The sequence below is a fragment of the Aphis gossypii genome, chromosome 1 (assembly GCF_020184175.1).
Source record: "Aphis gossypii isolate Hap1 chromosome 1, ASM2018417v2, whole genome shotgun sequence".
NCBI classification, from domain to species: Eukaryota; Metazoa; Arthropoda; class Insecta; order Hemiptera; family Aphididae; genus Aphis; species Aphis gossypii.
The window spans coordinates 35,527,224-35,542,150 of NC_065530.1; the positions used below are offsets into that span (position 1 = coordinate 35,527,224).

At 28.2% G+C, this 14,927-nt stretch overlaps 1 protein-coding gene across 1 annotated transcript in view; it reads left to right on the plus strand.

The window, feature by feature from the left end:
• LOC114121600 (protein trachealess-like) overlaps positions 1–14,927 on the plus strand; it is a 120,362-nt gene that overhangs the window by 11,370 nt on the left and 94,065 nt on the right. Inside the window, 1 exon segment of the mRNA XM_050198433.1 lies at positions 10,087–10,119. Coding sequence (XP_050054390.1) covers positions 10,087–10,119 — 33 coding nt within the window.

Here is a 14,927-nt window from a genome sequence, read left to right on the forward strand (position 1 = left end):
AAGAAATTGTTGTTCAAAAATAGTTTTTTTTATTCGTTTTTGTTGGATCTACGAGAATTAATACCTTGAACTATGGTCATGTAATGTAGATAGGTGAAATAAAAAAACGTCTTATTAAAATAAAATTGTAGATATTTTTTATTTTAGTTGTTGACGAATGTAAAAAATAAATAAATTGATATAAAATATACATTACTTTCAAAAACAAATTGTTAAAATAAATTTGACTCGTTGTTTAATATAATAAGTAAGTACATACGAAACAAAATGTTTCTTGGATATTTATATCTGATAAATCTAACTCATTATTTAAAACATAAATAGCACATATTATACAGACTTATGCAGTAGGCATCATGTTCGGTTTAATTGAAATCTTGTGTCCAGACGTAACTATCGTGTTTTGTTGGTTAATTCTTCCATAGTAGTCGTGTACGGGTAATGGCATATGTTAGAAATACTGTCGTCGAACGCCGATAAATTACTTCACACCAGTAGCTATTAAATTACGCAGGCAAATTCGCTTGGCTATATACAGAGTAACGTTTTTTTCCTTTTTTAATCAAGGACATTTTATTAAAGTCTTTTTTTCAGTAATTCACGGTTTTTTATTTGAACAAATAAAAAACATTATTTTCAGACAAAAACCTTTTGTGCGGGATTCAAATAGTGACTAACCTATGAATTTTGTATTACTATTATAATGTTAACATTTTAACGAGTAGACACAAAATAAACAGATATTTACGGGTATAGACGTAATGTAAAAGATAACCACTGCTGTATATCAAGGAAGTAGTTTTTTGGTCTTAAAATTTTATTCCATACTTGAACACAAAAATGGCCTTTGCTCAGATGCATTAGACACCCCATATAAGGGCTTAGAAAGAACCGTTAACACGCAGTTTAACACACCGTAAACCATTACCTGATATTTTCAACCTACATGAATGGCTATTGAAAATGTACAAACTTATCCTCCGAATTCTGTGCTATCGGTTTTTTATTTTAACCGTTATCTAACTCTGTTTAGTTTTCAGAATAAATTTGTAATTTTAAGGAATATATAGCAATAAAATAAAAGACAGCCAAATTAACATGTCGTACTTAACATTTGTAGAGTATATTATATGAAACGTAGAAGTTTTTAAAATGTTTACACATTATATAGTTATTATTAACAACCTCGAAACATTTGCACAACGCATTTTCATTTAAAAAACATATCATAGGGGTCAAACCACACCTAAAACTTTGGACACATATTAGCATGTATACAAAACTTGACTGTAATTGTATTCAATCATAATAATATAATAAAATAAAAAATGTTTATCATAAAATTTCAATTTTAAAAATTATTTATTTTACTAATATTAACATAAATTAATAATTATATTGGTACCTACTATATTGATATATGTATATAATATTCAAAAATATTATCCGACAGAAAAAGAAGTCTACTCCTACACAAATTGTATAGAGGTTCCTGCTAGTACCTATATAACTATATGGCTATTTAAAATTGTTCAATTATATTTTTTTTATTATGCATTTATAAATGACAGTTTAATGGTATATCTATTTACCTACAACACTGTATAGGTTGTTTTATAGTGTGCAAAATTACAAATTCCGAGTTTAATGAAATATTTGTCTGGATTTGTAAGCGTTAGTTTTAACGACTATTTATGAACCGAATAAACTCGTCCTAGTCGTCCTGTATATTTTTAATCTTAAACTTGTCACTATATCAGATCGTCAAAGCGTCAGGAAGACACAAATATGTCTCAGCCCATTGTATGGTCGAACTAGGTGACCTCAAAAAATTTTAAAGTACAAAAAAAAAACGTACACATTTCTTTTCTGAATACTATTTTAACATGTCGATTGCCTACAGGCTTTTGGGTCCCACAAATGGTAATGTTACATAAATTGCATACCTCTTTCCGTTTTTTTCTGACGTCGAAGACGGAATAATAAAAAAAAAAAAAATTAAGGATTATCAGCCGATTCTTTATTGGACTCGTGTCTAATGCGTATGACGACTGTTGTCTGGCCATTGTTAATCCGATTCAATTTCAATTATGTCGCGTCACGGATTTTTAATTACTCCCGGCCGTACCTCGGATACAGATAATTAACACGATCAGGCCCTATTTGGGATGTCGTAAGCCGGGGGAAAAAAATAGGCAAGAAAAATTCGAGGTAAATAAGAAAATATAAGAAAGAAAAAAAAAGATAAGTAGCGTTTTATAGCATTTTGTATACATATATGTATAGCCATATTGTAACCACGACGGTTTTTTATCCAGAAGCGAAGCGAATAGACCATTACGGAAAAACGAGACTCGAAAACTGGTCCCAAGCAGACGCGTCTGTTTATAGGGCTTGTCCGTCCGTTGTTGTCAGTCCCGTATAATATCAGTGCCATTGCAAATTCTCAACTCCTCTGCCGCGGTGTGTACATCATATTATCATAACATGTGTGACCGAGTGAAAGACTTACATGTAATTATTATTGCCAATATTGCCATCCAAATAACGTGGGTTATATTATGTATGTATATTGTAATAAGTATACAATTTAATACGACGGCAGACAAATTTATATTAAATATTTTGTAAATTGTTTGTAACGTATAATATTTTAAAATAAAATATATTTCGATTACCCCGTGTAATGTGATGTTATTCATATACGGAGACACGGGGTGACCGTAAATATTTGTGTTACAAAAATTGGAAATTAAATAGAAAAAAAAATAGTGGTTTTTTTTTTTTTTAAACCATTGCAACTATTTTGTTGAAAGCCTTTTTGATAAACTGCAGCATGTGATGCGTGTATTTAGGATTTTCATAATATGTTTTGATAATATGACATAATAAAATATAACTCTACAACACTAAGCGTGAAAATATTATAAAAAAAATAAAATAAAATATATTCTACATCGTAGGTATATGAATATAAAATATTTACAAAATTACCATAAAACACTCGATAATAAGTAATAATTTATCAATATTATGGGTATAGTTTTATCCGAAAATTATGGCAATTCTAAAAAATAAATAAAAAGTTGATAAAATAATATGCTAACGCACAACAAAAAGTTAATTCGCTCATAAGTCGTAACACAAAAAATATTTGAAATACAATCTAATAATAAAGATACCGCATAATATTCAGTATTGTATGTTAATAAATGTAGATTGTAGTTATAGTAAATTGTAAATAGGCATATAGATACTCCAAAAGTGTGTTTTTAAGGACAGACATTTTACTATACGTAATAAATTATGACTATTATGAGTAACTTTGGAAATAAAATATTTTTGAATTATTACTTATTACACTAATTTACCGACAGTGTGTGATATAAGATATTATCATATAATTGGATTTATAATTTAAACGTAATATTTTCTATTATTTGTATTTAAGTGTTCATCAGAGCAGAATTTATGCGTAGGTAACAGATATAATACATAAATTACATAATAGTCTTAATATATATCTTATAGGTAGTATATATGTTATATTTAATTCATAACAATAATATAAAATAAATCGAATGATAGCTTTGAAATATTTTCGTTACTGAGAGAGTAATTTCATTTGCTTCGATACTTTATATCGTTATCGTCGGGTTTATTTTTCCTTTATGTCAGAAATTATTCAAATATATGTATGTATATGTATGATCAAGTAACACTCCGTGTATAAATCGAAGTACAATAATATGATTATATGTGAATCTAATTTATTGGAGCTGATTTTGTAAAATCATAACCTCTATTCTGTTCAAGACTTCCGTTCAGATAAAAGTCATCATACATGTATATTGTATATGGTAAATTGAAATCCAAGTTTTGTACACTATGAAAACATTGCGATAGTGTGATGGTATTTTAATTCATAAATATTTACAATGGATTTATTATACTATATTATTGGTAGCCAATCAAAATAGAAACTCGAAACAGTTGAGACCTGCACCGTGTGCATACTAATTTGCATTCTACATGCAATTCGCCGGGTCGCGTGCGTGCAACTGCTTGACTTGACTGATATGTGATGTGTCATGTTTGTTATTTAACTGAAACTCGCGCGTATAAACACGTATATAGTACCGTATAGTTTGTCAACGGCATAATAATAATATATTAATATTATAATCACGATATATGAATTCGCAATGAACAAACACAGTGTAAAATATTTTTAACAACTATTGTTGATGCGTGACAGAATCATTAAGTTATAATGATTTTAACATATTCTATATAGTTCTATACAATGTATGTTATTGTGATATACTATAATAAAACATATATGTAAATATATAATATATAGGTATGCGTGTATACTGTATGCCGTATGGGTATGTATAATAGACATCTATAGGATGTTGGTTCTGAGAAAATATAATCTGTACGATCGATTATTCCTTACGATCATAGCAAAAATATAATTTTATATAAACTCTTTTATACGATTTCTGGAACAATATTATTTACAAAAATTATAATAATTTTTTGAAAAGAAGAAAAATAATTGCTTAACCGTTTTGAACTGAATTAGTTTCTGTATATCAAGTTAGTACTCTTACGATTATACATAGTGATAATAAGTGATAATATGTATATTAAACATTAAATATTATTAGATAAATAATGAAATCAATTCATTCGTTTATTTAATAAGCTATTGAATATAATATATTATATATTTATATTACTGAGAACACCTAAAAAAATGTATACCTTTATGCAGTACGATTCTTAAAATCTTAAGTATGCGATATGCAGTTAGAAAAACGAAGTGTGTTTTTCGCGAGTTTCAGACGTATAATCAATTGCGTACCTCTATAGTATTTATTGTGTCTGTGTTTATTTAAGTTTGAATATTAATAATTATGAAACCAGTTATTTTTTTTAATAATATGCTATTAGTGACCGTAGCTAGTTTTAAGGAATTTATATTATATCTTATCAACTACCTATCGATGTAATTGTGAACATTCAAGTGTCGATCATCATTTTAGATATATTTTGTTGTGCCAACAAAAGTTTATAAAAAGTAGAATGACATTATAAATATGAATTAATTGTAATAGAAAATGATTAAATATATTAATAGATTAATAGCATCTAAAAAATTATTAATTTTTTGAATTCATTTTAAGAGGTCAAGACTTATTAGATTATCGACTTTTGCTATCAATAACATATTGACTATTTGTTGCTTGCATTTTTCCTTTTATAGAAGAATATTATATTCTCAAATTTATTTTTCAGTAACTGATACATAAAGATAAATTTAATTTAACTTATTGGTTTTTAAGTTAAATACTAAATTAGTTATTACTGTTTATACCTATAGTTAATATTATACAAAGTATGTAATTAGTACCTATAACATATTCTGTACCGTTTTAGGTAAAAAAAAAAACATGAAAATATAATATCAAAAAAATATTATATATTATAACAGTATTCTCACGAAAATTCATCTGTTTATGTGATATCTATAACTTGCTGAATATAACAAATATTATTATATTATAAAATTTCCATAATAATATACGTGAAGTATTTTATCGTTACTCTATTTTTGTTAGATGGCAAATAATTTCAAGAATATTTTAAAAATGTAGTTACGCAATTAAATTCAACCCTGAGTTAAAATGTATTATAAAATTTGTCCGCAAAGGAGTGTTGTAGTCTATATTTAACTGGCAAACACATATCTGATCGTTGATCGTCATTAATATATAATATGGTAGGAATATATAAGTTTGAAAACTGTTTTCACGGCACACATATCTATTATTCGGTTCGATCTTATAAACATATGCGCATATTATATGTACGTACACCTATAATACCTGAAAGTATAATAGAGAAGAGCATTTATTATCTCCAAAACGTACATCGGTAATTCCGTATCGTACACCTGCGTATCGGTCACGACGAGTAATGAAGGGAACCGTCACGTATGTCGGACCGAGGAGGGAAGAAAAAAAATGAAAAAAAAAAACAAAAAACAATGACTTCGTCCGAATGATTACAATAATCCACGATTCTAGAGGTGGGAAATTCGGATTGTACGTACGGTAATAATTATTTACACCATTGTGCGATGTGTGAGTACTTCTATACGTCTGTCCTGGGTAATTTGCGGTCCTCCACAACCGATAATTACATTTTGTTCCTTTCATATTTTTTGGCTTCAGACTGCTGGACGCTGCTTCAGTGGTTTCCGACGAAGGTGTTTGGACCCACCTCCACCAAAACGCCGCATACACATCGCTGTCATTATACTATTCACCCATACCACGCATGATACACATTATCAAATATTTTTTCCATTTCTTATTCTTCTCCGATTCTATTGTACACACACACACACACAAAATAGCTAATATAAAATCGTGCGTCGTGTATATACCTATTGCAGTACGTGTATTTATAATATGTAAATAAACAGTCAAACAAATAGTTTAGGGCCGAAACATGTTTTGTTATTTTTCATCGTGATTTATTCGAATAAATCAAACAACGAACGTATTATGCTTCAAATTTAGTTCGAGACAAAGTAATTTTAGATAATATTGAACATGAAATAAAAATGGTAATAAAAAAGCAGTGTTACTCCTATTCCTACATTTGTTTTAACTCTCTGCAAAATATAGTTTTTAAAATATAATCGAAGGAAGAGTACGTAAATAAAAATCCATACCAATTTAAACACGTAAATATTTTGATAAAAAATACCTACATTTTATATAGGTGTGTATTTTTTTTTGATTGAGTTATTTTGTTAAATTATATTGTATATTTTTTATTTTTACAATATATAAGAAATTCAAAGTATAATTTTTTATTTGTAAATTTAAAAACATAGTTATGATAAAAAAATATTCCAATTTTTATATTTTCTGACTAATGTATCATTATTAGATACATGGTATGTGTACTTTATTTTAAAACGATACAGATAGATCACTACTACGTCGTGAGGTACATCGCATAATATTTATATAGACGTTTATCATTTAATTCTAAATAATACATATTATTATCGATACGTCACACTGGTTTATAATATTATTTATGTAGTTATGAATAAACTATATACATAACTCTTGTGTCACCTTATATTATACACACAAATAATATACCCATAAATCAAAGAAAATTCAAAACATGTGTAGCTTTGTCTTGTTCCACTGAAATTGCACTTTGCTGGAGCTTTAAAACTCGTTGGTAGTAACAGTGTGCTCATCTAACACCCCTCATATCGGATTTACTTGAGATTGTTTTTCTTCTGTAATGCAAATCACTCCGGGGGCGACGGCGGAGTGCATATTTCGAAAATATCAGAGGTGCTTATGAAAGAGAAAACCGCATGAATATATTATATACACCGCAGGCTGCACAGAAAAGACGTCACTCTACTTACCCTACCGTGCAATAAGAACGAAGTCTTCACTTTAATGGGATTAATTTTTAAAGCTGAAAAAAAATGACTTGAGGGTTTTTTTACACTCGTCGAAAAGCCTCTAAGGAATTGAGAATAAACTGTGGTACCTACCGATTTTATACATGCACACCACCGATATCCTGTCCGCTATTGGAAAAGTTATAAAACCTTATTAGGCTTATACCACTATACAATGCAACATTAGTCCCACAGGTAATTAACTTGATGAGAAAATAGTTGTGAAAGTATAAAGAAAAATCGACTTTATCGATGTCGGTCTGAAATAGTATGTTTTTGTCAAACATAAATTTTATTAGTATATGGGCAGGATTTTGTGATAACTGCCGAGTGCCGTTAGTAGGTACTTTGCTACTTTGCATATTTTTACGTGTATATACTATGTAGTACTACAATCAATATTTAGGTTGCGTTAATATTTAAGGTTAGTATTTATGTTTACAAAATTACAACTTAAATTAAAATTTTTCAAGATTTAATATTAATAAATAGGTACGTCACTGATTGTCATAATTTAAAAAGTCTGAGTGTTATCTTTTAGCAGGAAGAATATCGTTACTGAATTTGAATGGAATTATATTTTGAAAAGCATGTTGTTTGTGTAATTCATTAACTGTATTGCCACAGTATATCTAATGTGTAAAATAAATTATGAGTCTATTGTATTATCTTTAATTACACATTGTGACATATTTCTTTTTATCGGTTTGCTATTAATATTAAGATAAATTTTATTTGAAGATTGCATTCCTAAATCAAATCAATTTAACTACTTAATTGCTTTTGTTCATTAAAGTCGTCAACATTTCAATTTTAAATGTCAACAAACCTTCTTTACTGTTGTGGCAATGTACTTTATTGTGTCCCTCTTGTAAAAGCGCATGTGTCCATTTTTTTTTTTTTTTTTTTGATTATTGTATTCAATACATACACACATGTAGTGTTTGTGGTTGAAGTAGCGACGGGGAATAACTCCCTCGCTGACATTCAAACAACGATTAAAACAATCGTTAAGGTCCATAACGCACACGTGGTGGACCCGGGTTTGTTACTAATTAATTTCCAAAGTCGCGTCCAATTTGCCTCACCCCACCGAATAAGTTGCGTTTGACACATGTTTCGGGGTAACAACAAAAACGTTAAGAAAATTAAGATGTCGCGGAGATTAACATCGATATATTATAGTAGGTGTATAATAATATCGTGTATTATATGAGTTATCGCGCAACCTGTTACGGATGGTGCCGGCAGATTGTAATCGATGAACAATAAAAATAAATCGTTGGTTTGGACACCCGTGAGATTTTCAAGAGATAACGCACTATATAGGTACCTACATGTGTGTAGTATACGCCAGGGTGTGTGTAATATCGCCCATAACCCACCCCAAAATGTATGCACATAAACAGATAGGAAATATTATACTCAGTATTTTCTCGGCGACACGTGTTTACGGCGGTGGCAAGTGTTTTAAAGTATCTGCGATTTTTTCCATACATTACATATGTGCACAAGAAAATGGGCCAAAAGTGAATTACAATTTCAATTTCATCCCTATTGAAATGTACCTATACCTATAAAGTATAAATATTTGCAATATTTCTCTTGGCTTTAAAATCTCGTTACTTATCCAGTGATGATGTGTATTGTGTAATATTATGCAGCAAAGAGAACAATATGTGCGCATGCACATTGTATATATTATATGTGACGTTAAAAACCGTATACGCCGTATAGCGGTATACCAATATAGTATGAACATAATATATGGTATTGATTGATATCGTAACAATATCGGTCGTTTTGGCAAATTTCTCACTTGATATCTATGCAGAACACGGAACAAAAAAACCAGGAGAAAATAGTTTGAGATAAATTCGAGTAGATATAATATAGTGAACATTTGATTGTGTTCGATGTACCTATATATATTATATATATATAGTTCATTACTAAAACATAAAGGAATTTTGTTCGAACTGTCCAACCGTGTGAAACAATTCGTTCTGATCGCGCAGTTTCGTTGAAAAAGGTTTTCACTATATTATTTAAGTCAGTCAAAATGAATCGCTGAAAAAAATGAGCTCATCGTGGAGATTTAAATTTATTATTATTAAAATATTAGTTATTGAAAAATGGAACCGGTTTTGTCGATCGAACGAACAAAAATAAAATTACACCATATTTAATTAATAATATATACGACCTACACGGTAATTTTCTTTTTAAACGTAAGACGCTAATTACTTTTGAATATGTATTAATCATCTCTTGGTTTTAATTGTGTACTTATATTTTGTATTTAAAAATTATTATTACATTTTGGTACAAACGATAATCCATCAAAAATAATCAATGAAAATATTAAATTTATTATTAGTTTGTTTTGTGGAAAATTCTATTCAACATCATAATTATATATATTTACAAGTTTAAAAAAATATTGTTTTCATGTTCTATAATGTGAAACTCTAATTAATTATATTCAAAATATTACACTGACAAAAATATGTAGTTAATTGTGAGAGCTCCATTACAAACGCCAATAATAATAATTATTTTATTTATTTCAGGTATAGAGAAGAATCGCTGTGTTGGCCCGAGAGGTATGCATAATTTTTTTTAGCTTAAATGTTATGCTAAGTCTCCCATTGAAAATAACTGCATATTATAATATTATATAATAGTATAAGTATAATGGAATTGAACGTTTTAATAAAAATTACGAACTCAATTGTAATAATATGGAATTTCGTGATTTTTTTTCCTTCCCTATCGTTTATTATGGAAATATTTGCCCTTTATATTCACAACGACCGGAATTTCATTTTGTCAGAAAATCTCCTGTAGGCATCTAACGCTTTATAGAAATAACACGATTCGCTTATATTATCGTTTCATAATCGTCTACAATATGGTTTCATCTGGATCCATTTTATTAAGTAATCTACTATAACAGTTTAACTTAAAACAGCCCGATAAGTTTTAGTTAACTATAACTTATTTTATTAATTTCGAAATGATTTTGATTTGTAATCGTACCGTTGAATATACAAGTTAATAGTTCATGTACCTAATTAAATTTATTGTGATGTAACAGATAAAGTATATTTAAAACCGATATTATAAAATATTGATTTATTATTTAACGTCAAAATATAGGTATCTCTACTAATGTATTATATTATGATTAATTTTTCTGTATATTTCTTAGTTTTACAAATAATGTGTACTCGATCACTTTTTTTTGAAATCTAAAATTTAACACTTAATTATTTAAAAAAAAGTTAAAAAATATGTATGTATGTACGTATCTTATTATTCAATTAAATGTATACATAAACGCTTCTATAATTCAAATTGGAAATATAACTGTATTTAACTAACTATATTTAGGGTCTTCAGACGTCAAATCAATATTGACACAACTTTTAAATGTTTTATTTAGTATATTTTGATTTGAATTAAATATGTATATTATATGTAGGTAAATACGTAAATAGACATTTGCATATCATTTTTTTTTTCATTCATTTTGATAATTTTCGTCGTTAAAGCAATGATTTATAGTATTATTTATGTATGGATTTGATTATTCGTTATGGAAGACGAGTTTCAACCGAGACTTAATTGATTAAGAACGAAATTATGTACCTATATAATATAATATTTATATAGCTCTCGATAATTATTATTCTTTGCAGTTCGAGTTTATTCATTAGGAGGTATATAATGTTACGCGACCTGCGCGGGATCAGGATCGTGAGACTCGTATTATTTTCGCCCGGTAAACAGCTTACTATATACAAGAAATAAAAATAAGACCCATCCGACCTAACGTTGCTATTACATTTAATATGCATTTCGTTTTTTGAACAACGCATCGGTTTCTGCACCGGGTTCTGGTTCAACCAATAGAATAATTATGCCGAAAACGCGATGGGATCATTCGGGCGCGGGCGGGCGTGCGCGTATATTTATATTATAATCTATTGTGTATATATAATAAAATACAATATATATATATATTATACCCGTGCATAAGATGATATTATGCCATCGGAACACTGGTCACGTAATGAAATTAATAGAAAACAAACACCTGTAATGACGGATGGTTAAAAGCGATTTTCCAAAACGAAACGCCCCGTTTTGGAGCAACGGTCTTTTTTTCTTTTCTCCTTCTTATTATTTATTTATTTGTACGAAATGTGTGCTCATCGGAGATTACTATCGCACGCAACATAGGCGGCGTTGTTTTCGAACAATTACCCAATATTATTATGCTGCAGGTATGTACTTATGTTGTACTTGAAAATTCCGTCCAATAGACGACGACGACGTCGAAAACGATTGTACCGTATGGGAACACATATTATAAGGCATCTGCATTAAACGGATACGTCGTAATAATTTTGCATATATGACTATGATATAGTACAACATTTACCACATATTATTATATTATTGACGCGAAGCGCGTGGGAAATTTTGGTTATAGGTAATTTTTATTAGGTATTTTTTTTTTATGATATTATTCGACTGTGGTATCAAACGAGCGTTTAGATTAGAGCTGAACGATAATATGATCACTACGCTTCTTTTATTATTACGTATATTATTATTATTGCTTCGGAATCATCAAGTTTAACCGTTTACGCACAGTGATTCGACCAAAACCGTACTTATTTTTTTTTGTATCAAGAATATTCGCATTTTAAACAAACATCTGGTTTTGAAAATAATTTTCGTAACGATTCATCGCATATTTATCAGTGTCACGCATGGCGTTCAAAAAATAATCGACAGATAGAAAATTCTTTTGCGCGATTATAATACAGATTTATAATCGTTGTTGATGGGAGATTCAACCGGTGGTATAAGATGACAAATGATTAAGCCATCCGTAATAACAGAGTATAATGAGACATCGGTTTTTCGTTACACGTTAATACAATTATTTTTATTTTTCAAAAACTATTCACAATTTTTTTACCCTTGTTCCCTGTAACTAATTCTTTGTGTACCAATAATCGCATGAAATCGATTGGAAAATTGAACGATTTAACTTGTATGTACTACATTTTCTCATATTTACCGATGATAAATGACACAAACATGATTGTTACTCCGTGTATTTAATTCTTTTTTTAAACGTTTATATTTTTATCTTATGTATATAATGTATAGATATTTTTATAACTTATTTGAGACGACTTTTGTACATTATTAAATTTTTAATACTGCACATCCTACTTATATTTTATGATATCACTGATTATAGTTTAAAAATATTTTACTGTTTATAAATTGTTGACCAAAAATTAAAATCATTATAAAAACTTAGTTATATACGTACATTAAATAACGATTTTAAATTAATTCACAAATTATAATAACCATTTATCCATATAAAAATAATAGTACTTATTATACTCGTTCATACAATAATTAATAATTTGAACAAATATCCAAATTACGATTATTTAAATCTTAAACATGTTATACATATATATATATTTAATGTTTCAATTAAAATACCTATAATATATTATAAAAATGAAATGTACTATGTTTAGGTTTCATTATTAAAATTAGGTTGATCAACAATGGAATTATAAAATCACAACTCAATTATTTTTCTTATCTTATTCTTTTAACATCCAATGAGTATATCATCACTATAACTAATTCTTTGTAGTAAACAAGTCTTAATATGTATTTGTACTAGAAATTGTTTATCGTATAATATTAAAAAATATAAATAAGTAAGTTACTAAATAACCATATACCTACATTTCAAAGTTAGGTTTTTTAGTTTATAAGATATATTATTCTACTCGGTATTAACAAAAAATTCCAATGAAAAAATATGTAAATAGATCAGTGTAGTTAGGAGGTAAGAGATACGTTCAACCCTTTAAGAACCATTAGCATAAAAAATAATAAGTATTAGATAATTATTATTTTATTTTTTAGTTAATCAAACACAATAATAATATTATATTAATTAAAGATAATTAAATTACACAACACAAATATAGTTTTAAATTTTTGAAAATGTACTATAGCCAACGTTAATTCTGTTAGTTTAAATTTAGGTATCTTTCGATGCTTGGTATTTACAATAACATAATAGTAATATCTGCATCGACTTGGCATTGGTTAGAATAAGAAAATAAAATTTATGTCCAATATCATTTTCATTTACAATTTCCCATGGTATCCCTTAGTGTCCCCCATTTATATACCGTTAACCGTATTCAATAAATAATCCCGAAATGAATACTAGGTACTACTGCAGAATTTTCTGGTCCCTTTATATAAACAATCGTTTCTACAGGTAATTTCTATTGTCCGTCGTCAATCGTGAGTAATATTTATGTTTTGACAGTCTTAAATAAACATTACGAGATAATGTTGTTTTTATAGAGAGACCAGTACAATGGTCCCAACTCCCAGGATCAATGATTTATATGCTATCCAATGCGTATTTTAACTCCTCTTCTATTGTCACATTGACAGAAGCAATTGATAGCGGAAAATACAATTTTTACTTCACCGATTGTAGATATTTAATTTCATGTAGGTAACAAAATTTAAAAATGTATGTATACTGTATAGTGATATAATGATGTATATTATACTACTCGTATATTATAATAATATTATAATATAATATAGCATGTATAGGAAAACATCTAATGAGCTAAACATCTTGTCCAGAGCTAAAAACAAAACAAAAATCAGTTATGCAAATAGACTTTACTGGGGTTTTCATAATCTTCATTATTATGTTAAAAAAGAAATTTTAGTATACACCTGAAACCATATTTTACCTACGGTCATTAGTGCAATGCATTGGACATTTCGCCGAACCGTTACTTTTGTACGTTATGGTAATTTTGTTTATTCTTTTCAAGTCAGTATATTCCATCACACATTTGTCACATAAAGACCGTTAATATATGAACATATATTTCATACCTATACATCTAGGTACGTCTTGGTATTAAATCTTAGAATTCTACTGGGTAAGAAATCGAGCATACGTTTTTGGTTTAAAATAGTGTGCAGAGCATTTTCTATTTATCATATAATATAATTTATTGGGAAGTAGATATTTCTTAATATATATTATTTGTGCTATTATTGTTGAATATGTCGTTGAAAATTTGCTTAGTAGTCTACAAATATTTTTTTTCATGTAAATATTTCATATTTGTTTGTGTAATACGATGCGTGTACAGGTACCTACCTATACCTGTAGCTATAGCTATTATGTACATATATATATTATATATATCATATTTTCACGGATTAATGTGTTACTATATTACCAATAGTACCTATTATATATATATTTTATAAGATCAGAACCAAACAGGTATTGTACAAATTAAATAGCACATCA